The sequence below is a fragment of the Saccopteryx bilineata genome, chromosome 2, assembly GCF_036850765.1.
Source record: "Saccopteryx bilineata isolate mSacBil1 chromosome 2, mSacBil1_pri_phased_curated, whole genome shotgun sequence".
Lineage (NCBI taxonomy): Eukaryota > Metazoa > Chordata > Mammalia > Chiroptera > Emballonuridae > Saccopteryx > Saccopteryx bilineata.
In genome coordinates this window covers 334,579,027-334,605,218 of record NC_089491.1, presented here as the reverse complement: position 1 = coordinate 334,605,218, position 26,192 = coordinate 334,579,027, and the positions used below count along the sequence as shown (strand labels likewise).

At 49.2% G+C, this 26,192-nt stretch overlaps 1 protein-coding gene across 2 annotated transcripts; it reads right to left on the bottom strand.

Moving 5' to 3' along the window:
• Positions 1-3,528: 3,528 nt before the first annotated feature.
• Positions 3,529-23,761, bottom strand: CPA5 (carboxypeptidase A5). Of its 2 annotated transcripts, XM_066255263.1 has the most exons (11): positions 23,646-23,761; positions 21,710-21,791; positions 20,557-20,691; positions 12,704-12,802; positions 11,413-11,514; positions 10,137-10,238; positions 9,689-9,799; positions 9,212-9,302; positions 4,670-4,869; positions 4,302-4,386; positions 3,529-3,850 (listed from the first exon to the last, which is right to left on the bottom strand). In XM_066255263.1, the coding sequence occupies exons 1-11, from the start codon at positions 23,759-23,761 to the stop codon at positions 3,663-3,665; spliced, it is 1,311 nt and encodes a 436-aa protein (XP_066111360.1). In that variant the 3' UTR covers positions 3,529-3,662. The 2 variants fall into 2 exon arrangements, with proteins under 2 accessions (XP_066111360.1, XP_066111362.1); XM_066255265.1 differs by lacking the exon at positions 4,302-4,386.
• Positions 23,762-26,192: the final 2,431 nt, after the last annotated feature.

Sequence of the window (26,192 nt, the reverse complement as noted above, 5' to 3'; positions counted from 1 at the left end):
CATTGAAACAGGTCATTTAGTACACTTTGAAAAACTGGGAGTTTAAAGATGCATGCACAGCAAGTGACCCTGCTCAACATCTTGATCTCCAGCAGCTAGTGGGCTTCACATCTAACCTCCTGCAGTCATTCAAAGTGCGCTTTGGAGAATTTCATGAGCGCACTCGTCTTTTTAAGTTCATCACCCATCCACACCAGTGTGCAGTGTACAGCGCCGACCTGAGTTACATCCCCGGTGTCTCCGTCAGAGATTTTGAGCTACAAGCTGCTGACCCAAAGGCCTCAGACATGTGGGTGAATAAGTTCAAGTCACTGAATGAAGATTTGGGAAGACTTGCACGACAGCAAGCAGAGTTGGCGAGCAAACACAAGTGGGGAGAAATGAAAAAACTTCAACCCACGGACCAGCTGATTGTCAAAACTTGGAATGCACTTCCTGTCACATGCCACACACTGCAGCGTGTGAATATTGCTGTACTGACAATGTTTGGCTCTACGTATGCATGTGAGCAGTCTTTCTCACATCTAAAGAACGTTAAGACCAACCTACGATCACGTTTAATGGATGGAAGTCCCAACGGCTGCATGAAGCTTAACCTCACCACGTATCAACCAGACTAAAAGCCATCAGCAAAACCATGCAGCCCCAGAAGTCGCATTAATGGTAAGAAGTACTTTATTCATCATTGGTTAGCAACAGCATAACAACATTATTAAAAAAATTCAGAGAGTTATTGTACTTTATAAGTGTTGGTCTTACATAAAATGCACACATTTCCTTGTATTTAGTGTTAAACATATTGTATGGCTCTCACGGAATTACATTTTAAAATATGTGGTGTTCATGGCTCTCTCAGCCAAAAAGGATCCTGACCCCTGCTGTATGTGCTCTGACTAAGGATCAAACAGGCAACTTTTGTGCATGGGTCTACACTCTTAACAACTGAATTATCCGGCCAGGGCGCACCCAGTCTTTATAACTACAAAGTGGGCGGGGGGCGAGGGGAGGAGCTGGACTGGAAGCTTTTAAAAGACCCTTTCATCTGGAGAGTTCAGTGGCTTTATAATTAAGTCAGTCACTTAATAAATTACAGCAAAGGAATGGATTTGGAGGCCCCTTCAGAGAAGTTGCAGCAGATGCTGCTGACTGCCTCCCGACATCCATGCTCCCCATCCTTCTCCCCAGCAGAACTCCAGTTCTTATGTGGGGCAGCAAGGTGCCCAGCTACAAAACAATCTCCCAGCCTCCTTTGCATCTGGGCGTGGTCACCCAAACAAACTCCCAGCCAATAAGATGTGATTTTAAATCCAGGGGTGGGCCTGCTCACCTGGTTTACATTTTTGACCCTTACTTTTCCTTTCAGGAATTCAGTCCCATGGTGGAGGTAGACTCAGGGTCAAAGCAATGACAGAATGGCAACACGGAATAATCCAGAGGGGTCTGGGTCCCCAGGGCATGAAGGAAGCACTGAACGAGCCTGAACTGCTCACCTCAGACTGCCCTAATGGGCCATGGCAGAGGGTGGGCTGCCCAAAGCCCCAACTCTCCCTGGAAGATGTAAACGTGCTCCTTCTGGGAGACAGAAAAGCAGGGATCGGTGGTACTCAGGCTTTAAGGGACCTCAGAACTCCTGCCACAGATGGTAAAAGTGCAGATTTGAGCTTCTATTTCAGCCTGGGTGTGGAACCCAAAATTATTCATGTGAAATAACTCCTTATGGATTCTGCTGCAGGTGTGGCCAAATGGTGGTTTTGTGACAGTGGTTTTGTTTTTAGACAAACCCATGTTCAAAGATCCTTCAACAACTTTCCATCCGTGTGGGCTTGCATGGCTTTTAAAACCTCTCCAAATTGTGCTTTCCTTATCTGAAAAAAATGAGCTTATTAATACCAATAATATCCTCCCCATGAGGATGAAATAAAAATATTTATGCAGAGGGCATAAAAGTTATAATCGCAGACTCCAGTGTGTGCAGGTAAAACTTGCTTTATTTATCCACAGTTTATATTAACTTAGCCCATAACCTCGTACTTCCGCTCACAGCAGAGAACTTCAGCTTTGAAATCCTAGATCGCTCACACAACTTCAAGCTAAAAAAACCCCACTAACGTCTCTTTTAGGAAACTGCAGCCTGAATTGAGAGTCTCTCCTCCTATGTTGCTGGCTCATCCCCTGGAGATGATCAGGGTTCTTCGGGGGTTCATTTCCCTGACTTCCTCAGGCCTCCCACGTGGCACTGCTGGCCCTAGGCATGGCCATCTTCCCTGGGCTTGGCCTTCTTGCCTCCTTACCTGGAACCTTCTCATTTCTCTGCTCAGAGCTCTCAGCAGCTGCTCTGCTAAGGTGTACCCAGGCTCAGGGCTTCCTCTAATCACCTGCCCAGTCCCCTTACTCAACCACTGTTAATCTGTTGCTCAGGCACCATATTGGAATGGGTCTCACCTAGAGTTTTAATCACTACTGATCTCCACCTTCCATTAACTAGTCCAACCTCTGTGTTCTTTTACAGATTGGGTAGGAAGGGGGACTTGTTCTGATTTCACCCTGCTTTCTTCCTTGTCTGGTTTATAACAAAATCCTGTGCTCGGCATCCTGCAGGGGCCAACTCATGGATACCCACAATTCTTTTCTTTTACAGCAACAACAAAAGTCTGACTCTTGTGAATAAAAGTCGTGCTTTCTGCTTCAGCCTTACACAAAATCATTCGGCTCTCCAGTTGATCTCTTGCTGCTTGGGGGTATCTGCCTTCCCCTGAGGGAAGGGCAAATAGACTTATTATTCTGCTCCCTAGTGTTGAGGAAGTCAACCAGTACAAGGAAGCCCAAGGATGAGGGGAAGACACCTCATTTGCATCTCAAAATATCACCACTTTCTCTCCCTTTGAGAAAGTGTCTACTCAGCACATGACCTGGCCTAGACTAACAACTCAGTGTGTGACCACCAGGATGACCACAGTGAAGAGGATGAAAAAAAGAATTCCTTCTCCTTGACTGTGTGGTGCCTTGCTGCACTGGCTATGGCGGGCTGTGACTGTGGTCCCAAGTCTAGCTAGGGAAGTCATGAGGGTGCCCAGGAAGAGCAGGTCACATCCAGTGGCTGGTTAACTTCCATTTATGGGGTAAGTGGGATCTACTGAGTGGGGGTCTCTGAAATGTGCCCTGGCCCCCAACGAGTGTGCGCATGAAGCAGGAAGAGAAAGAGGCTGCCTCTCTGTGCCCACCTCTCCCTCAAGGGGCTGGAAGTGCCAACACCAGAGACCCTCTCTTCCATCAAACATCGTTCCCTCCCCGGTCATCTTAAGATGTAAATACCACCAAGGGGACAATGTGTATGTCAGCAGCTCCCAGGGGGTGAGTTGTCTGTTCTGGGCCCTGAGAATGCCACAGGAGGAAGAAAAGTAAGGCCTGCAGGCCCCTCCTCCTCCTGAATCCCTGCAGAGAGAAAAGGTATTTCGAGCTATCATTCAATGCTGAGCCCAAAAGGGAAGTGGCCATGTACAAGAGGCTGCCAAGACTATTCAAACTTGCTTTTATTTTCTAAGGGGTTGGGGTAGGGGCTTGGGGTAGGGCCAGATGCCTCCCCCAAGCCCTAAGCAGGGGGTGTATAACTTAGGGTTCAGGAGAAGAGGATGAACTGTCCTGCTCTGCCCTCGGCTGTGCCACTAGTAGGGGTGATTCAGGGTGTGCTTCATAATCGTCCGAATCGCCACCCACGTCTCCTGAGCCGTGGGGATGATTTGTGCGGCAGGCAGCAGGAAGCCATAGTTCCCTGTGTCCCGGAGCTCAAAGCTGAAGGAGTATTTGATCCCATTGTCATAGGCCCAGTCAATAGTGATCCCACTGGCCACATCTGGATACAAAAGGGCACAGAAATGTCCCTGAATGGAAGAACAGGGTGTGGCCACACAGTACAGGGATATCCTGAGTGGAAAGTGAACCCTGGAAGCCAAACCCCTGCCTACCCTAGACCACACCAAGCCTCCCAACCAGACCTTAACCCAGGCCACAGCCTGCCCACCCAGCCCATCCTCTGCCCCAGCAAAAAGAAAGTTCTCTGAAGACACTAGGTGCAGTATCTTTGCCCTCCAGGAATGCTGCAGAAAGCCAGGCACTGGGCACCATGCACGGATGAGTGCTACAAAGAAGCCACTCCCTGGTGAGGAAATCAGATCGGGCTCAGCCCAGCTAGACCATGACACTGCCCTTGGCAATGCAGGCCTGCAGTCCGCAGCAAGCCTGCACCTGTCCCACCCCAGGTGGACGCGGTGCCTGGAGAAGCAGCCAGGGGAAGGCTCGCTCACAGAGGGTGGTGCTGATGCTGCCGTAAGTATACTTGATCCCGTGGACCTCATACAGGGCCTGCACTGCTCTCTTGGCAAGACTGTGCTGCAAGATGACATCCAGAGGCTGAGAGGCCGGGTCACCCCTCAGCCCCACACCCCCACCAGCTGCTCAGACGCAGGGAGTTAGGAGACCTAGAAGTTGCATGTGTAGATGGCTTTCAGTGAGAAGGGAACGTAGCACCTGCAGCTTTGGACTTGGTCACATAGGAAAACAACCTCCCCCCTCCTCCCTACCATAGGCTCACTTGGTGCAGACCCTTGTTTCAGAGTGAGGGCTTGAACCATCTGCCAGATGCCTCCCCCAAGCCCTAAGCAGCCAATCTCACCAACTCCTCTTGGTTTGAAACAGGCTCCAGTGACTGGCCATAAGGGTACATGAGTATCTGAGAGTAGCTGTGGATGGAGATCACAGCCTTGATGTTCCCATGGGCTGTGATGAAGTTCACTATAGCAGCCACCTCTGGCTCCGAGTGAGGGTAGGGCCCACGATAAGTCTCTGAGCATGGGTTGTCATTAGAACCATTTCCTAGAAGTAAAATAAAACCATCAAACTGTTCAGATTCCCAGGTTTGGGAGAAATACTTAGTGCTCACAAAATATCCATGTATTCCTCTACATTTCCCAGCCTCCTTTGCAGTTTGGTTGAGGTCATATGACTACTCCTGACCAATAAGAATGTGTACAGTAATGACTCACCACCTCTAGCTCAAGGCTGTTAAGAGTAAACATGGCTCCTCCACACTTTCTTCTATCTGTGTGGTCGGCAGCAAAAAAACTCTAGATGGAAGAATTGTCCTGGATCCCTCTGTCACCATTGGAAAAGACCTGCCGAAGAGAGTCACCTGCCCACATTGGACTTTGTGTGCATGAAAACAAACTTTTATTGTGTTGAGACACTGAGATTGGGAGGGGTGTATGTTACTGCCACATACCCCAGTCCAGTAGTTCTCAAAGTGTGCACCAGGGTGTACTGGTGTGCCCTAGAAGATTTCCAGGTGTGCCCTATGGCATTCCAGAGAAATATGTGCCTGTTGGGGACCAAACAACCAACAGGGTTTTTGGAGTTTAGATTTTTGGGGGACAGATGTGGGGAATTGGCTCTAAGCTGACAGTCTGCCCAACCCCTCACCTCACTTGCCTGATTAGGTTGCAAAAGGCTGTTAAGCTGTGGTGCTGGATTGTTTACACTACCCTCCATGTTCCCCGGAAAGACTGGAGGCAAGTTTCTTCTATCCTTTGTTTGGTGTAAAGTTAAGATGATATATATGGTGGGGGTTTTCTGCACTCAACACAATTAAGAGTAAAAAGAGAGGAATTCTTCAATATATTGATGAGGAAATGAGAGTTTGCCTTTCAAATATATGCCCAAACATTGAAGAAATCGCTAGGACACATCAGGTTCATGTTTCTCATAAACACAAGAATGAAAAAACTTAACACATTTGCTCTGGGACCTGCCAAATTTACTAAATCTTACTAAGAATGTATCTATATATATAAAAAGATAACTTTTTGGTCATTTTTTAATTTTTAACCCCTCTTTTTGTATGAATTCTAAACAGCATAACTCAAAAAATGTATTTTTAATGTCAGAATAAATTGAATTTTGTCGTATTTATTTTGTTTAATTACCATAAAAGCACACTTGGACTTTATATTTTTTTCTTTAATATTTGACTTAATTATTATAACATATTTCTCAGAAATTTGTATGTAGTGCGCCTACAATTATTTGTAGGATTTTAAATGCGCCCGGACTTCAAAAAGTTTGAGAACCACTGCCCTAGTCTAATATACCAGAGGAGCGTAGCTACACTGTGACTCAGCAACCCTAGGGCCCCATAAGGAGCTCCCTGGGCCTGTCCTTTGGTTAAGTCCTAACTGTGGCTCCATTAAAGAGGTGATCCTGCCTCAGCAGTTGCCTCCAGAGGAAACTCTAGGTCTCCAAACCTGGCTTCCCCTATGAGCACAGACCTCTTTGAGCTGCCCCTTCATTGCCGACCCTCCACTACTATGGGGAGGGCTTGGGTCAGTTGAATGCTCGAACTCAGTGTCTGCTCCAGCCATGCCACAGCCACAGCCCCAGAAGCCACGTGGACTGGGGGCCAGGAGAATAGAACCAATCTCCATGGTTGCCCAAGGCTGGTCTGGGAACCCAGGTACAAGTCTTTGAAAATTCTTCTCTGGGACCTACATTGGGGGAGAGGGCCAAGAGGAGCTGTGCCTCCATTTTGTTCACAAATTTAATTTGTTCCCATCTCCTCCTAAATTTCTTGCTCCCCATCTCTTTCCTTCCTCTTTCCCTCCTATTCCGTCTTTCTCTCTTCCCCAAGGGCCATGTTGTGGAGGGCCGGGCTGGCTGGTCACATTTGCAAAGAGCCATTCCAGTTCCTCCTCTTGAAATGACTGCAAACAAGCCTGGTCCAGAGGTCAGGGGTCACCCCAATTTCTGAAGCTTCCTGAGGGGTGCCAGAGCACCCCTCTTGACCCCCAGGGCAGTGGACTGGCCAGAGAGCTGGAGCAAACCACTCCTCCCTGAGAGCGCAGGTAAGGGCAGCTCAGGTGGGTGGGATGATCTACAGATTACTCATTTGCACAGCAATTAAATTAAGGCAAGAATAAAACCATAAACAAAATCTTCCTGCCTGAGTCACCAACCCAGACACTCATTATTCCCAGCCAGAAGCAATCCTGTCCCCTGAAAGAACATCCCCTTTTGGTATGCAGGTCCTCACCTGGGGTAGAGGACTCTGGTTAGAAGGGGATGTGCCTGCAAGGAGCAAAGGGGTGAGGAGCAGTCCGACGGCTGGAGTCAGCCCAGTGAACAGTGGCCCTGACTGTTGTGTCTGCCCAAGCTTCTGCACCTGCTACACTTGATGAATGACAAATAGCAACAGATGAGCAGAGTGGGGGAGGCTGAAAGCCTTGTCTGTGTTTGCAGCCTACGCATGGAAAGCGGCCCCCCTGCCAAGGACCAGGTGGCTTTGCCCAAATATGGAGGAACACTTCAGGCCATTAGTTCTGGTTTGAGCTAAGCAGAATAAACCAATCTTGCCCTGACCAAATAGGAATTAGCTGCCTGCCTTTCTCTGACGTTCACAAAGCCCTCTGAGTCCGTCTGTTTCCCAAGTAGCTGCTAATGGATTCATTAGCTATTTATTTTTCCTTCTCTAAAAATGTAATTTGTAGCAAGGGGAGATCTCTGGAAGGACATGGTAAATTATTAAAACCTGTAATCTTGGGGTAGTGGGATTATGGGAGCTTTTTGTCCCCTCTGGGCTTTCTTTTCCATATTTTTTTTTACAGGGTGTGTATACTGATGTTTTTTCCTGTGGTGAAACCCCAAACATTATTTTCTTTAAGAACTAATTTGTCTTTTCACTAGCCAGTCTGCCCCAGGGTCTGTGAGTACGCACTGCAGCCAGTTCCGAGGGGCCCACCCAGATGATCACTTGGGGCAGCTGTCTGGCCATTTGGAGGTGGAAATGCCTGATTTTACACAGTTGGGTTCCCTATCAGAAGCGGCTCGTCACACAGCCTCGGAATTTCAGGAAACTCTCCATTGGGGTCTGGGGGGTGGGGTCACACTTTTCTCCGGATGCTTCAGAGCCGTTTGCATTTTTCAATGAGAACAGACTCAAAGAAGCCAGATTTTCAAAGTGACGGGCATCCAGCCCTAGAATGTTCTACCTCACTGGTTTAGCCACCCATCTGTGGATCTGCTTTGCAACAGCAAGGGCACTGTCTCCTGTGGAGCCAAACCCCGATCCCCCAACAGAGAGATGGTGCCACATCTGGAGGCCAAGGGCTTTGCCCGTACAACTCTCTCCTCTGGACAATGGCCCATTGAGACCCAGCATCCCGCCCATTAAAGTGCTGCGTTTCCAGGTCTGCGCATTTATCTCTGGGCTTCCTGGAGGCCTCAGTTTCCTCAACTAGTCTCTATGCCCCTGGCACAGTAAAGGAGACAGTCAGGATGAACAGGGACTGGGGAGGAAGTTGCCCACACCTCCCAGGAATCACACAGCCCGGCAGATACTCCCCACCACCACTACTACCCCTCCCAGGAATCACACAGCCCGGCAGATACTCCCCACCACCACTACTACCCCTCCCAGGAATCACACAGCCCGGCAGATACTCCCCACCACCACTACTACCCCTCCCAGGAATCACACAGCCCGGCAGATACTCCCCACCACCACTACTACCCCTCCCAGGAATCACACAGCCCGGCAGATACTCCCCACCACCACTACTACCCCTCCCAGGAATCACACAGCCCCGCAGATACCCGCCCCCCATCCTGTCAGCCCAGGGTTACAAAGTAATTGGGTCAAAATCAAAACCAGGCTCAAGTGGTGTTGATGATAAGGAATTGGCTTATTCTATATTTGAAGTATTGCTCTGGCCTCCCCAGAGGGCACGTTTCAGGTCACAGCTCTCAGGAAATGAGTTTGGAGGTATTTTCTTGTGGCCTGCTCTCTTCAGGGAAGGGCTAGAGGCATTTGAGGGGCCTCATAAACTCTGGGTTTTAAATAACCAACAAGATTACTGTGTACCTCCTTAAGCCCTTCTCTGCCATAGTTCAGATTTGACCCTTGCAGTTAGTCCCCACGCAAGACGCTGTTTCCATGTTTCTCATGAAGGCTTAGCATGTGTATACATTTCACACATGTGTGCAGCCTGTCTCCAGATCCCACGGCCAATCTAGGCACGTGCGTGCCTGTCCCTGGCCATGGCTCACTTGTGAGAGTTAACTGTGGTGCCTCCTAAGTTAAGAGGCAGCATAACTCTACTGTGTGGGAGACGTGTCCAGGGCAAAGCCCTTCGCCAGCCCTGCCCCCGCGTCCGGCAGGTTGTCATACCTCCAAAGCCTGACCTCCAGTTCCTGTTCAGATCCACACCAATGCAGGGGATCCCAGGTCTGCTAGACTTGTTCTTCCGCCACAAGCGGTTCTGAGAAAGCCCAGGATGGATGACCTCATTGCTGGGCCCAGGCCTGGCCTAGGAAGGCGGACCAGCTGGGGGGTCTGGTGAGGGAGGGATTCTCTAGGGCATATGGGGCCGCCATGGGGCTGGACCAAGGCTGGATCAGACTCTTGGTGGTTAAAGCCGGGGTGAGGGCAGATGCCTGAGCACTCTGGGCAGCAGGTGGGAGGCTGAGGACAAGAACCACGACTTCAGGACTGAGCAGCCCATCAGCCTTAGTGAGGCGTGGCAAGGAACCTAAGGGGCTGACCCCCAGGGAACCTCCTCCCAGCTTCCCAAAGCCAAAGTAACCTTTCTTCCCTCCACCCAATGGGACCCCTGGCCCCTGACCCCTCCCTCCCAGGTGCCCTCACCATGCTGTGGGTGAAAGCAAACCCATCAGGGTTGGAGACGATCTCCAGAAAGATGTCCATGGCGTTCAGGATGTTTGTCAGGATGCGATCTTTGCCATATTCACTGACAATCTGCAAGAAAGGACAGAATGGGTGGAGGGTGAGGGCTGGGAGGCCCTGCAGGGCTCTCCTCCACGGTGGAGCAGGACATTTGCACAGCCAGTGGCTACAGGCAGAGGGGACATCTGGCCATTGGGTGCATCCTTCACACAGAACCGAGGGCTTGGATTTTAAGCAACTAGAAGGCAGAGGCTAGATGTGAGCTCTGTGCTGCACAAGACCAGCTGGCAGCTGTTCCAAAGGGCAGGAGGGCAGAGAGCATCCTGAGTTTAAAAAAACCAAGTATAATATTTCAACTGGAGGAACACTTACACCGTCAAGCAGCTCCCGCCCCCACTGCCATGCTGACCTCCTTGGCAGTCCAGATGCCGGTTGCATGGGTGATCCATTCCCGGGAGTGAATTCCAGCGTCAATCCAGATGGCCTGGCGCTGGGAGCCTCCAGTGCTGAACTGGGGAAGAACCGCAGGAGCCAAACAGGTTTGAACCAAGACAGCCACTGTGCTGTCCTTAGGCTGCCTGGAAGGAGCCCCAGGTGTATCCTCACTGCTCGGGGTGGCCCTTGGTGCCCGAAAGGGAAGCTGTACATGCAGGTACCTATGCGTGAACCCGTGAAGGGTACATGTGTTGAAGCCCTAGCAACACAGTGGTGCTCCCAGAGAGCAAAGAGATCCAGCTAGAAGCATAGGATTTCCCAGGTTTGAGAGTCTCTGAGATACTTCTAGTCCTTCTCAAACTTTAAAGGGCACAGGAATCCCCTGGGCACTCTACTAAAATGCAGATGCTGATCCAGTCGGTCTGGGGAGGGGTTTGAGATTGGGCATTTCTAACAACTTCCCGGGGATACCGCTGCTGCGGGTGCAAGGACCACACTCTGAGTAACAAGGTCTGAGACAACATTAAAGAGAGAACATGGTCGACCCCTTGGGGAAATCACCACCAGGACAGGCAAAGTCAGGTCCCTGGTTTGGTGAGATCTTGGCCCTCCGGAAAGGTCCCCGGACATTGTAGCAGGCACAGCAGTGCTACTTCTCCGGTTGCTGGATATCAATGCCCTGCACAGTCTATGCTGCGGAGTGCCCTTTGGGGCACATCCTAAGAATTGTCTCAAGGGGTTCCACATTCTATCCTGCCTCTTTCATGACCAAGGGCACCACTGCTGCCAAGTTTGCTCAAACTCTGTTTTCATTGGTCCTTGTAAAGAGCTGGGAGGTCTCTCCACAGACTCAGACCTATCTGTGGGGCTGCCTGAGCCAGATAACCTCCATCATTTGTAATCGAGGCCTCTATGCACCTCTCTTCCCATCTAACAAATGCAACAATGGAAGAAACAGAAATAATGCTGACTCACCCACACTCACACTCCAAGTTCAGGGTGACGACTGGCATTCTACGTTCCATCTTCATAGCAACCCTCCCACCTACTTCCTGACCCAGGCATGCCCATGCCTACAAGGGTGAGTCCCTGATCTCCATGATCCCAACGTGTATGGGTCACCTCAGGACAGGAGCATACACATCTTGTCTTTCCTTAAAACTCCCACCTAGCCACGACCCAACATGAGCTCAATCTTATGCCAGGGGTTCTCCTTATAGAGTCCAGTGGTCAACACTGATAGCTTTTACCTTCAGTACAAGAATGGACCGATTTTCAAAGCTGTGGCCAATCTGAATTTTTGAGACAATATCTGCATGCTCAGTTACAAAGCTGTCAATCCAGCTATATATCTGAAAGCAATGAAGTTTATCAGATGGGCAGTGAAGCAAGAAGAGGGTGGGCCCCAGGACCTCTTGGAATAGTCTCCTTCTCCCACCCTACCCTCCTTAGTGCTTTCCCACCTCCCATAAGGACCTGAAAGAACCCAGATCAAAAACCACAAGAAGACAACCTCCAGGCTTAAGGCAACAAGCAGTGATAGACCTGGGTTCCCAGGCTTCTCTCTATCATGCGGAGCTAACTAAGCCTTTGCCTGCAAGAACTGCATGTGCTCAGCCTATCAGTGCCTAGGGTTGACCTGCAAGATGCTCTCAGGATGGAAGTTTCTCTCATTTCCATTTAAGACATTTGACAGATCTCATAGACTTCACAGTGTCGTTTTTGGTCTTCTTGCTCCTTTTAGATTCTAAGCCACTTGAAAGCAGGGTTATTTATCTCCGATATCAATAAATACTGACAGGCTATATTAATTTATTCTCTTATTCTTCCAATACATATCATTGAATTAATTAACTATGGAAGAGAATAGGTCCTCTATTATGGGCCTTGTGAAATGGGAAGAGTGGAGATGATATGATAAAGTGGACAATGCCTAGCTGTCCCATCAAGGCATGGGAAGTTGCTCCTTGAGTTTCTTTCTGGGCTGGGTGTCTCTGTCTCCCTTTGCACATTCTCCTTCATGGACAAGTCACAAACAGTCATGCCTGCCCTAATTGGCTGTAACTGTGACCATGAATTTTCTCCAACTGAAGGCAACTCTGTTTGTTCTACAAAATAGTTCTCCAGTGTGCCTGGCTTCCTGCCCTTTCGACACTCCAGTACCCACAGCTGGGGCCACTTAACACCAGGAGTGGTTGTGGGGAGGTCAAGACCCCTGGATCCCTAGGCAGAGCACGAGATATGAAGGTGCCTCTACATGCTCCGTTCTGGCCAGTGACAGACCCTGCCTCAGCATTCCACAGAGCAGGTCTGTCACTCTGGCTCCGTACCTGCCGTAGGCTGACAGTGGTCCCCTCTATCTGAACCCTGGCTTCTGGGTCTCTGCAGCAGACCTGTCTACCTAACAGATGTTCCTCCCTTGTCCGCTCCGCACTCCCCAGCGTCAGTTCACAGTCTCCCAGGGACCCCCGAGTTCTGAATCTGGATTCCCTAAGGACCCAGAGGGAAAATCGAGCCCAGAGCTTCACCAGGCAGCCCTACCTCCTCCAGGGTGTGGTAAGAGGAGTAACTGAAGCTGCTGGCACTGCGCTCCAGCCGGCGCGATCTCACCATGGCTTCCCTCTCCGCATCCAGCAGCACCTAGGTGACAGGAGCTCGGGTCAGATGGGAAGGGGTGGGCTGGGACACTGAGCTGTGAACACTGACCCCCGGGGGAACAGAGGGCTCCCGACCCACGTCATCCACTTTCCCCCCAGGAAGTGGCCTAGACAATTGGCATCCAAGCCATTTGGAAAGCCAGCCCAAATCAATATGATTACAGTGCCAACACAACAGACTTTCACTCACCATCTTAACTGCTCCTCAAGCACAAGTGTAGGCGAGTGGAAAGCAATGCCCTTGGCTCTCAATTTGGCATTATCCTCAGTTGCCACTTCCCACTGACCACAGAGAGAGCAGCATCGTGCCTGGGTTGGGTTGACCTCCCACATTATCCTGGAATATTTTTCCCATCTTGGGACCCTGTGAGGTGAGCAGGTGCCCTTCCCCACACGTTTACATACCCTTACATTGGCATCCGGGGACCAAGGCAGCCTAGGACTCAGCACGGACTGCGGCCGGGGGAGTGCCTGAGCCCCTTCACCACAGAGGCTTCTGGGAAAGCTGCGGACCTCAGCCCAGAGTCCCCGGCGTGCGGCCTGCAAGTAAGTCCTGCTGATGCCTTGCTTCAGCCGGAGCTGTCTGGTTTACTGGGCTTCTCTAACCTCAGTTATGTCATTTGATCTGGTCAGGTGACCAGAGGACTGGGCAAGAATGAACGATTCATGTTTTAGAGATAAAGCTAGTTAAAGAGGTGAAGAAACTTGATGGCAAAATTAACAAGGGGCAGAGTGGAGATAAGAAACTACATATCCTTATTCCCAGCCTTGGGTTCCATGAGGTTAGCTCGCTATCCAAGCTAACAAGAATTATATCTAGAGAGATATGGATATAAATACAGATATACACACATAGAGATACAGACATACTATGTATATAGATATATCTCTGTGTCTGTGTGTACACACAGAGAGTGAGCAAATGTGTAAAACGTTAACAACAGGTGAAAAGCCTGTCCTCTTATTCTTGCAATTAAAAAGTGTTTTAACATAATTAAAGAGCAATATCCTAAGCCAAGAACAAGATACTAAAATGCCAAAAGAAATATACCAAAATGCTAACGACGCCTGTGAGGATGGAAGGATTATGATTTGACACTTCTTTTTTTCCTCATCTCTGCTTTTACATTTTTGGCTACATCGTTCTACTACCCCCATAAGCAGAATCTCCGAAATGGATAAATAATACTAAAACAAAAACAAAAGCCCCAATGGCGACAAGACAGGAGCAGCCATGGAGTCTGCAGTTCCGCGCCCGCCTCCGGCCCACCTGGCACGGCTGCCCCAGTCGGCTCACCCACAGTCTTGCTCAAGTGCACGGGTTTTAAAATAGGAATGGAAATCCATGTTTGGGGCTCTTTTTATTTTCTTTTTGAACACCCGACAACACATGAGGCCATTGTACTGGCAGTGTTTTGTAACGGAACTAGCCCGGCTGAAGACGGTCCCCCTTGGGCAAAGCTGGGTTGCTGGTGGAGCTAAGGATGGCCGGAAGAGTCCTGACCCTCGCTGGCACGAGCACCACCCTGGGAAGCTCTGACAAAAGGAATGTGTCTTCTCCCAAGAAAACCAGTGGAAGTCTCAGCAGCCCACCGATGTGTGCCTGTCACTGCCAGCTGTGTGATGCAAGCTGCAGGGGACAGAGTCCAGGGCACCCAGAGTCAGGGCCCATGTGATCTGGCTCTGCTCGCACCAGAATGAAGCCAAAGGTCCATGAGTCTAACTTCCTGGGGTCCATCGGAGGGCCTGAGGCAGTGGGTTGGAGGTACGGGACAGGGAGGAGAAATTGGGAGGAAAGGCCCAGTGGGGCCAGCACTTCCCACGCAGCCCAGGGACACCCACAGGAAGACAGCTCCCATTAAGCCTGTCCTTTGTTCCACACAACAGCTTGGAGGCAAATGGGAAGTCGGCACCACACTGCAAATATCTTTCCAAACACCCTCCCAGCCTTGTGAATGGATATGACACCCGCTTACAAATTGGGAATGCTCAGCCCTCGCAGCTGGGCCCCAATTCCAGGAACATTAATCTACCCTGGCCTGAAAAAGACACAGATGTTTGCTCCCCTCACAGGGCTGAGGAAAGGGGATGGGAGAACTAAGAATGCAGTCTTGCCACAGGCTCAGGAATGCCTAATTACAGCCTTGTCAGGCTTCTCAGAGAAGAAAAGGAAAGAGAAGAAGAAAAAAAAGCAAATCTCAGAAGCAAGCCATTTGCCTCCCTGGAAGCCATAACCTGACAGGGAAAGTAATACTTGGGTGTGAATTGATTTATGACAGGAGTAAGGAAGGATGGGGACATTAAGCAAAGAACAGCACCTCCAGGAAGGGGGAGGGGAGGAGACTGAGGGTCCCAGAAAAAGAAGTTGACACCTGAGGGAACTCATGCTGGGCAGAGGAACTCCAACCACAGACATAAAGCACACAGTTCAGAGAAACAGTGGGTGCCCTGTAAGAGATCAGCTCAGGCCCCCACCCCCACCCCAGGACAACAGTAGTACCTCTCCTCCTTTGTCCCTGGCCTTCTCTTCTAGGCCTAACATTTGCAACAGCAGCTACACGGCCAGTGGCGGCCACAATCCATGCCTACAGATCGGAGGTGTCAGAATGGACTCCCCTCAGAGAGGAAGGCTGAACTGCGACTTCAGTGCCCAAAAGAGAAACTTAAAACGCCACACCAGCAACAGGGACAACCTCTGAGGAGGCAGATGGCACAAGAGCACAGGGTGCCAGGCCTGGAGCCAGACTGTCTCAGATGAAACTGAGACACTGTCACTAACTTGGAAAAATTACTCATTTCTCTGTGTCTTCATAAAATGTCATGTTATCACATACTCTAGCACATGTTCTCATAAACATTAGATGGGTTAGTGCACGTAAAATGCTTAGAACATTGCCTAACATGTAGTAAATACTAGCCATGATGATGGTGATGGTGACAGTGACAGGACAGCAATTGTAACTGTTGGGATGACTCCGGGCTCTCTGATGGACTAGTCATTGCAAGGTATGACCAGGAAGTCTGGGTTCCTGCAGAGGGAAGTGGTGTGAGTAGGACCTGGGATGGCAGATTGCCCATATTAATGGTCACTTGGGTGAGTCAGTGAGCACCTGCCCCTTCTTCTGTCCCTGTCCCCTGGGTGCAGCCAGACTCGGCCTCTCCCTCGGGGCCTTGCCCACAATAGCCTCGCCCACGATGGCCTCCTCCTTCCCTTGTCTTCTCCTGCACTCATCCCAAACTAGCCTCCTCTCCTCTTTAGAGCTGCCCCCCTCCCAAGGCAAGAGCATTCCACTTCTGAATCTCTTCCAAACAAGTGTTTGCTGAGCACACATGGGGCACTAGAGACACGGCAGCCAACAAAACAAAACGGCCCGCCCTCATGAAGTTTATAGTCTAGCAGCGGAGATGGACAATAAACGAGATAACTAAGTCAGTTATTTTACATAGGATATTAGAAGGCAGGAAGTGCCAAGGAGAGAAGTGATTCAGAGGAAGGAGGGAGGGAACTGTGTGGGGAAGAAGGGTACAATTTAAATTAAGGTGAAATGGAGCCCTGGCTGGGTGGCTGGTTGGTAGAGCATTGTCCACTCCAGACACATAAGGGTTGCACGTTTGGGTCCCCGTCAGGGCACATACAGGCTGATGTTTCTGTCTGCCTCTCTCTCTCTCTAAAAATCAATAAATAAACTTTTTTAAAATTACAAAATAAAATAAGGTGAAATAGTGGTAGAAGGAGACGTGATTTTGCGTGGTAAACACACAATACAATATACAGATGATGTATCATAGAATGGTATACCTGAAATCTATATCATTTTATTAATCAGTATCAGCCCAGTAAATTCAATTAAAAATTTTCTAAATAAAATAAAAATAAAACTCAGTAAATATCATAAGGTGAAAAGGTGGTGTGCTAATAAGATTTTGACAGCAGCGAGGGAATAAGCCATGCAGATATCTGCAGAAATAGCATTCCAGCTATGGGGACCAGCATGGGCAAAGGCCCTGAGGCAGGACTGGGTCAGGCAAGTTTGAGGAACAACAAGGAGGTCCAGGTGTCTGAAGCAGAGCAAGCAAGAGGGAAATAGTCAGCGATGTGGGTTGGGACATAGATCATAAGGGGTTTGGCTTTTACACCAATTTGGGAAGGCATTGAGAGTTTTAAGCAAAAAATTGATATAGTCAGATTTGTGTATTTTTAAAGGACCCCTCTGGCTGCTTTGTAAGACCAGGCAATAAGAAGGCAAGGATGGAATCAGGGAGGGCAGTTAGAAAACTACTGGAATAATCCAGGTGAAGGCTGATGGAGTGTCAGCCTAGGTGGTAGAAGAGGGTGTGGCATATACAGGTTGACAGGTGATCTGATGGATTTGCTGATGGATTGGATATGGGATGTTATCAAGGAGTCAAGATGACTCCAGGTTTCTTGCCTGGCATTGCCATTTCCAGAGATGAAGAAGGCTGCGGAAGAGATTAGAGGCTGGGGGGCTGGGAAGCTCAGTTTGGATCTGTGAAGTGTGAGATGCCCATGAGACATCCGGTGGAAATGCTGAGTAGGTAGTAAGCTACCTGAGCCTGGAGTTTGGGGTAGATAGATGAGTCTGGCCAGACATGTAAATATGGGTGTGGTCAGGAGGTTGAAGGTATTCAATTCCTTGATCCTGGATGAGGGGACAGAAAAGAGATCAAGGAACAGAGCTGGGAAACAGGAGGACAACATGCAAAGGAGTGGCCAGTAAGATGGGGGGGACACCCCAGGCGAGCGCAGATCTCTGGGTTTGCTCTACAGGGAAGCGGAGGGATGGAGTGATAGTGGGAGGTGAGGGGAAAGGGATCACAAGAGGGTTTTTTTGAAGATGGGAGAAATAACTCTATATTTGTATGCTAATGGGAGTGGTTCAGTCAAGAAGGGAGATTGGTCAAGCAATATTTACCCTAAATTGTATTTTGCTGTGGAGGCTCAGAGCACGAGTGATTTTTGTTTTCTCCTTTGTGCTTTTCCTCTATTTTCCAAATTACTTAACATGAATATTTATTAATTTTGTAATCAGAAAAAAAGCCATTAAAATCCACAGAGCTGATTGCTCAAGTGAAGCTTTTCCACAGTGACTCATCCTAAGGAAAAAAAAAGAAAGAAAGAAAGAAAGAAACCAAAGGGCTGAAAAGAACGAGGAGGTGAACAAAAATTAAATGCAAATAGAGCTCACTTGGAATCAGATAATTTCTTGCCTGGCCCACTGCAATTTCCTCACCACCTTCCCGCCTGTCAGCCTCTCCAGGCTCTTGTCCCCAACTCAACATTGTCAATTTTAGAGGGATTTTTCTTAAATGCAAATCTGATCATGTCAGAGACCTCCACTGGCTCCCCCACGGGGTTCAGGATAAAATCTTGACCCCTTCACCCTGAAGAGGTGGCTGGGCCCCACAGCCAATGGAGGCGGGGGGCTTTCCCCTCTTCAGCCACACCATAATTACAACCTTTTCAGAGAGATTTGCCAGGCCTCTTGTCCTCGCTCCCATAGCAACCTGCCCCCTCCCTCAGTGCGCTCATCCACTCCATTGTCATCATTGGTGCGCTCCCTCCACTCCCCGCTCCCACCACGCAGCTCCCCTGGATACCAGACCAATTTCTCATCTTTGTATTCCAGCACCTTACCCGATACCCAGCACACAGTAGGCATCTCTGTCTCTGTGGGTAGAACGAATGAGCCCACTTCTTCTATCTCTAGCATCCTTCCGATCCTGGGGGGATGGAGGGTGGGACACATCCCGCCTCAAAACTCTCCAGTGCCCCTGGCATTCCTGCCCTGTCCCAGCCTAGCACCCTCTTTCCTTTCCTTCTCACATCCATTAACTCAACGAACATTTATTAAGCCCCAGCTAAGTGGCAGTTTCTACAGTAGGTGCTGGGGCATGACGCTGAACCTTGAGAGGCCCCAAGGGGAGAGGTGTCTCTCTGCGCATGCTCATCCTGAACCTGCCGGAGTAATTCAGAGGACAGTTGAGGGCCCACCGTGTAGGAAAGGCGATGCCAAAAATTGGGGCTGAGAAGATCCAGAAGACAGGGAGAAACCAGGCCTACGCGTTAATAGCTAAAACATCAGACCGGAGGCCAAAAACCCGAATGGTGCAAGTCCCTTCCCCTCCAGTTAGCGCCCCTGAGCTGTCCTCCTGCTGGACACCTTTCCCCATCATCACCACAAATCAACTCAACACAGCAGACGCCCCCGCCCCAGCTCTCTCCAAACCCAAATCGGATCTCAAATCTGACAATCAGAACTTGATGCGTTGCAGACAGAGCGAGTTGGTGAAAATCCTGCCTGGCTGGGTTAGCTCTGGCAGTACAGAGCATTTACTGAGAGTAAACCCGCCCCCTTCCTCCCCCAACCCCCACCTCCAAGGATTCCAGAGCTGGGGACCCCGGTGGGGGGAGGAGATGCGGATGAGAATGAGGATGATCAGCTCCAGTGGAGCCAGGGGGGGAGGGTCGGAGGTGCCTCTGGAGCCATTCCTGATGTGCAGAAATCAACAGAAACTTTTTAGAGACCTTTTCATGTCTGTTTGCCAAATGCGACGGGGTTTCCTGGACGGAGCAGGAGCAGGGACATGCAAACTTCAAAATGCAGGCCTGGGCTACAATGAGAACTGAGCGCTCTTTCTTTTGATGTGGCGGCCCCTCTTGTCTGTGGGAGTTTCCCCATTTTTGTTTGTGGGGATTTAATTAGAGAAATAGCCCACCCCCCACATGCAGAGCGGGAAACAGATGTGCCTGATGAGGATAAAAGTCTTTGAATGAACCTAAGTGCCCCGACCCCGTGCTTGCATGGGAAAGGAATGCCGCCTAATGCGTTTATCCCTCGCCATGTGGTGTCAAGTGTGTGCGCTCCGGGAGACTGTGTTCCCACACTGCGGCCCAGAGACCAGATTAGCAGCAGCTCATCGTGGTTGGGAATGAACCTCTGTGGATACCATGCTACAGGTACACTATATTGTCTGCAGAGGGGCGCCCCCCCCCAAAATTGCTGGAGGAAGCAGGCTCCTTGAAGACAAAACAATTGAAATAGAATTCCACAGTGTTCAGAAAAGACACTATCAGGAGCAGCCAGCAACCAGGGGGCCAGGGGGAAAGGGGTCCCCAAGATAAAGTCTCCCTTCGCCCTACCCAAGCGCAGGTCTGCAACCACTTCTCGCAAAGCAGTTTCTCTAGGAGAATCCTGTCTGGGAGAAGTGTCCAGCACCCTGCGTGCTGCGATGAGGGTAGGGGCAGGGAAGCCACAGCAGAGTTCACCCTGGGCTTCTCTGGAATGAAGGAAGTCCCTGGTTATGGATGGCTGTCACAAAAGGGACAGGAGGGAGCAGTTAGAGGGCAAAAGGAGCCCTCCAGTGCTGCCTCCCCACAATGCTTTAAAAAAGACCATGCCAGCCATGGCCAGGTCGCTCAATGGATAAAGCACCATCCTAGCGCACTGATATCACCGGTTCAATCCCAGGTCAGGATCCAACCTGTCCGCAGGTAGGAGAAGCAATCAATGAGTGCACAAATAAATGGAACAACTAAGTGGAACAACGAGTTGATGCTTCTCTCCCTCTCTCTCCAATCAATAAATAAACTAAAAAGTTTTTTAACGCCCAAGCTATTTCCTCCTATCTCCCCTCTCCGTATTTAGCCCTGGGTCTTTCCCATCCAAGTTGAGCCCAAACCAGAAAGGCAGTGCTGGGGTGGGGAGAGGACCCCACCTGAACATCCTTTATCATGACGCTGTAAGCAAGGCTGTGAGACTTCAGATAAGATTTGACATCTTTCAGTTCAGAGGAAGGAACTCTCATGTCAACAGGGAGGCTGGGCCTGGCTGGGCCGCGCCAGAAGTCCACCTGTTCACAAAGAAAAAAAAAACGGTTGTGTTCATCACGTGTCCTGACACACAACCCTGGAGGGACCCTGGAGAAACAAGTAATCTTCTTTCACAGAGATAAAAGGGCCCCAGTTCCATCCTGAAAACCCTACAGTCAAGCAGAAGGATAGGCAAAAGTAAAAAAAAAAAAAAAAAATTCCAAGTCATTGAGTTTCTGTCCCTAATTTCAGGCACCTTCATCACCCAGGCTCACACTACAACTTTGCCTGATCCAAAGAGCCCAAAAAAGTTGCTAAAAGTGAGTCTGCTCATCATCTGGGACATTAACATGGAGAAGAACCCTGGACAGGAGAGAAAGACATCACTGCCCTGAACCTGCCAACGTAGGAGATGCCTAATCTGGATTCCCAGGTTATCAGAATGCCGTGCCCATTTCCCAGTTTATAAAATGGAAAGACTCACAATACAGGCACTTATACAAGTAGGAACAGGGACTTTGGGTTGCATCCAGAAATATCTGGTTGTTTTAACAGCCCTCACACAAAATCCCTTCCATTATAATAGTTGAAGAAAATGTTTTCCATTGTGGAATACTTGCTGAGGACAAATGTTCTTGGAAAACAATTCTCAGGCTGATGGAGACAAGCCCAAATAAAACACAGGGTTGCCAAGCTAAGCCTGTTTGATTCTTTCAATTGGCAGATAGATGTGTCCAGTCTGTGTGCTGCAAGGCATCCCACCCAGAGACATATGTCCCCCTCCTCCCATGTGGCTTTAGGACATTTCCCGATGCCAGGGTCTCCTTTGCATCCCCCTATCCAGGACAGAGGGGAAAGCCAACAAGAACCACCCAACCTTCTGGGCAGGTGTTCCCAACCTTTCCTGAGAAGCCATCATTGATTTGCCCCTACTTTTGTGATCTTTGGCAGAGCCATCAGAGAGCAGGTTTGGGGTGGGGGCAATAGGACAGGGAGCCAAAGGTACAAGCCACCGTGAGGGAGTAGAGAACATGTCCCCAAGCCTTGAGGAGTCCTCACCTTCTGGGGCTTTCGGCCCTCCAGATCCCTGAGAAGTGCAAGCTGCTTCTCATTTTTAGCCAGAACTCGAAGAACCTGGTCTCTGGAAAGACACGGGGAGGGGCGGAGGGAGCCATTAAGGCTGATTCTTGGAAGCTTGTGCTGCATGGAGGAGGCAGCGTGGAGAAGAGACCAGGCTGAGGAGATCTGGTGGGAAGGCTAGGAGGCACCTGGTTCCGGGAGGCTGAGGGACCCCTGAACAGAAGGACTTGTCACTCTGAGAAGCACACATGTCCTTCATCCTGGGGCCAGCAATGTCTTTACCCCCGAGAACAGACCATCCAGTGGACTAAATCAAACCTGCCAATACTGCTAATGAACCCAAAGACAAGAGAGGGAAAGATAGGGATGGAATGTGGAGTGGAGAGGAGCGTGCGAGAACAAAAGGAATTAAGGGGAGAGAGGAATTGATCCTGGGGTTACAGGGCCAAACGGTGGCCCCAAGTGCTCATTGCCCTGACCTGCTTTCTCCTAAGAGTTTGAGGACATGGAAGAAGGGGTGGGGGGTCAGCCTCATTCTGTCTTCCAGTGAAGCTGAGCTCTACCGTGCCCCTCTGAAGGGGGTGGGAGACGGTGTAACTGAGCAGCCTGCAGTGTGACCACTGGGGTCTGATGCCTGAGATGGCATCAGCTCTGTCTCTGACTGGTTCTGAGACCATGGATGATGAACCTGCTCTCTAAGCTCTATGGCAGAAACTTTGGGAGACTGAGAAGACAACAGGTGCTTGTTGTTATTTAAAAGAGTACAATACCACCTCCATCTGTGGTAGGGTGCATAGTCTTTTGAAGGTTACTAACTTTGTGGAAAGCTAGGAACTCTACCCTGCCCCTTAGAAAAAAAAGTACATACACAAAATAATGTGTGTATGATTTCAGGGGATTCTTAGAGCCCTGAAAGCTTACCAAAGAACCCCCGATTAAGAATTCTGGATTTGGGCCCTGGCCGATTGGCTCAGCGGTAGAGCATCGGCCCAGCATGTTGAAGTCCTGGGTTCAATTCCCAGCCAGGGCACACAGGAGAAGCACCCATCTGCTTCTCCACCCTCCCCTTCTCCTTTCTCTCTATCTCTCTCTTCCCCTCCTGTAGCCAAGCTCCTTTGGAGCAAAGTTGGCCCGGGCACTGAGGACGGCTCCATGGCCTCCGTCTCAGGCGCTAGAATGGCTCCAACAGCAGAACAACACCCCAGATGGGCAGAGCATCACCCCCTGGTGGGCATGCCGGGTGATCCTGGTCCGGCACATGTGGGAGTCTGTCTGACTGCCTCCCCGCTTCTAACTTTGGAAAAATACAAAAGTAATAATAATAATAATAATAATTAATAATTCTGGATTTGGGGCCTGGCCAGATAGCTCAGTTGGTTAGAGCATCCTCAGGAAGAGCAGATTCCCTGTCAGGGCACATACAGGAACAGATTGATATTCCTATCTCTCTCTCTTTCTAAAATCAATAAAATAAACATTAAAAAAGAAGAAGAAGAATTTTGGCTGGGTTGTTTAGAATGCCATCCTGATACAGCAAGGTTGCAGGTTAGATCCCTGGTCAGGGCACATAGAAGAATTAACCAATGAGTGCATAAATAAGTGGAACAACAAATCGATCTCCCTCTCCCTCTCTCTCTCTCTCTCACTCTCTCTCTCCCTTCCTCTTTCTCTAAAATTAATCAATAAAAATTTTAAAGAACATTCCGGGTTTGGAGAGAAACAGTAATACAGTTGCATGTCCTACGCTGGAGCATGAGAGTGGGGGTTTACGGAGTTGGAAGTGGGTTCAGGATGAGAACCGAAGCCCTGACTCTGCGCCCTGAGCAGGCCCTGGGAGGACTGCCTCCTTCCCACTGGGACACCCGGTCCCTGAGCTCCCGGTGGTCCTCCTTTCTGCTGTGGAGCAGCCACTCACCCTGTGAAATTCATCTGGCCCAAAGCTGCTGCCAGGATGAAGCTGCAGAGCAGGAGCATCCGCCCGTCCACAAGAGCCAGCCCAGGGCCCAGGCCTCCTCCCAGGGTACCCAGCATGCTTCTTTTTCCAGGCGAGCTTCAGGGGCTTTCCTCCACACATGCAGGGCCCAGGCCTGAGGGCAGTGCAGCACCTAGAGGTAGAGGGCCCAGCCTAAGAATGGGCGTTAGGCTCTGTCTGGGGAGGCCCAGTCTGTGACTCCCACACACTGGCCTTGGGACAGCTCAGGCCGCCCCTCCCTGCCTCTAGCCAGATCCTCTCCTAGAAAGAGGAGAAGAAAGAGAGAAAGAAGAAACCAAGGCCCTCAGCTTTCTTTCTTCCCTGGAGGTTTATAAGGCCAGCGTCTTGTGAACATCAAATCTTCCATCTTGGGAGAAAGATGAGAGTAACTAGAGACCCAAGAAAATCACTCCTTTCCTCCCTCCTCACTTAATCCTTTGCTCTTTGCTCTCCTTCTCCTTCCCTATCCACTCACACTTTCCCCGGGGGCCATTTCCTTTTTACACAACATGCTGTGGACGCCTTTGAAAGAACTCAGGGTTTAGCATCAGAGACCCAGGTGCTTACTTTCTGTCTGAAAGATCTGGGGCAATTAACCTAACCTCTCTGAATCTCATTTACTCATCGGTCAAATGGGGTTATTAACACCTGCCCTCCCTGCCTCATAGGTTTTTCTTGTGGGGGTATTAGGTAAGACAACTTGGGTGAATTGGCTTGGCAAAGCCTTCAAAATGTATTATTATTTCAAACGCATTAACTCTTAGTCACAACTATATCTTAGGTCAGTACTCCAGTTGCAATAGAGAAGGGAACAAAGGAAATATATTGCATGAGGAGGAATTCAGAGAAGAGTCCCCTTTCTCTATCTTCAGGTGGTCACCATAACGCTGGGGTAGGTAGTGAGTTTGCTGCTGGACAGGGAGTCCTTGTGGTCGTTAGTATAGTATAGTTCTCAACAGAGAGCTGAGTCCATTGCTCGGTCCTGCTAACGCCCTACACAGCCCCCTTTAAGGTCTGGAAACAGTAGGAATAAAGCGGAGGCCAGTACACAAAGCAGTCAGATTGGAAGCAGAGACCACAAGATGATGCCCAAATGGTAAAGATGAATCTAACAGAAAATCCACAGGAGGTAGAGGCGAGGCCGAGATGAAATCCAACAAAGTTGCTCAGCAGAGGATGTCACTTAACTGTCACAAGCGATTCTTGAAGCCCCCCTCCCCATTTGTACCTTCCCAGAATGGCCAATTAACTGGCCATGTGTGCAGAGAGGAGAGTTCTTTTATTGACAGAATGCCCTGCTCCCACACCCTGCCGGACCTACTCCATTATTTCGTGGGTCAGCTCTGTTCAGGCACGCCAAACTCTCCTAGAACCCTGGCTTTGAGAACTCCCAGACAGAAACATTAGCAAAGGGTTTAAGGACGTAAATAAAAAAGGCAATTACGCTTTCCACCCGAGTAACATTCAGCATTAGTAGAAATAGAAATAAAAAAATATATTAGTATACAATAGCACAAGGATTTAAAAGAAAAAAGCGAGGATGGTGCTAGTCACCAGCGTCTTCTTATTCAAACGCATCATTTTAAGTCACTAATCATAGGACAACTATCCCTGTGCTTGGTTTGGGGTTGGGGAGAGAGAAAGAGAAAGTTTAAGAGCAAGAGCAAAAGAGAGAGAGAGGAGCAGTTAAGAATTCTCAAGAATTCTATGGCACTTCCAATAGAACTTTGTGATAATGGAAATGTTCTGTGTCTTCACTGACCAATAAGATAGCCACTAGCCACTTGAAATGTGGCTAGTGCAACTGAGGAATTAATTTTTTATTTTATTTCATTTTAATTAATTTTAATAGCCACAGATGGTAACAGCTACCCTAGTCACAGCATAGTTCTATGGAAATTCACCGTCCCCAAAACACTGCCTCCAATAGCTGGATTTAGAGCAGAGACACACAGCTGTGTCTGATCTAATAACTAATATTGGCATCTCCCTTCAAATTCATTACTCATCTAATCATTTATTCAATAAATGTCTACTGAATACCTACTATGTGACAGACACTTGCTAAGCTCTGGGATTAAAACAGTGATATGGACCCAGCCCTTAGATTTCTAATAGGATAAGTAGAAAATTAATTTGAAGAGTATACAGATAAATATAAAAATATAACCAGTATATTTGCTACCATGTGCTGTGAGGACAGGTAGTGTGGATTCCATATAGACTGAAGAGTTACCCTAAAGAAGTTTGTTGGAGGACTTTTATCTCCTGCTCAGATGAAACAACTAAAATGCTGGTAAAAAATATATTTTTTAAAAGTTTTTAAGTTTTATCACTCAGTTGCATGATAGTAAGACTCTACAGATCCCAAAAAGAAGCAAACTCAGATATCTGAGAGGTAGGCGAATTTTCTCCCTAAAGAGTTCATTGAACCCTGGAGTTGCCGAACTTCCTCCTAGAATAATATTCCTTGGATGTAGTAATATCATT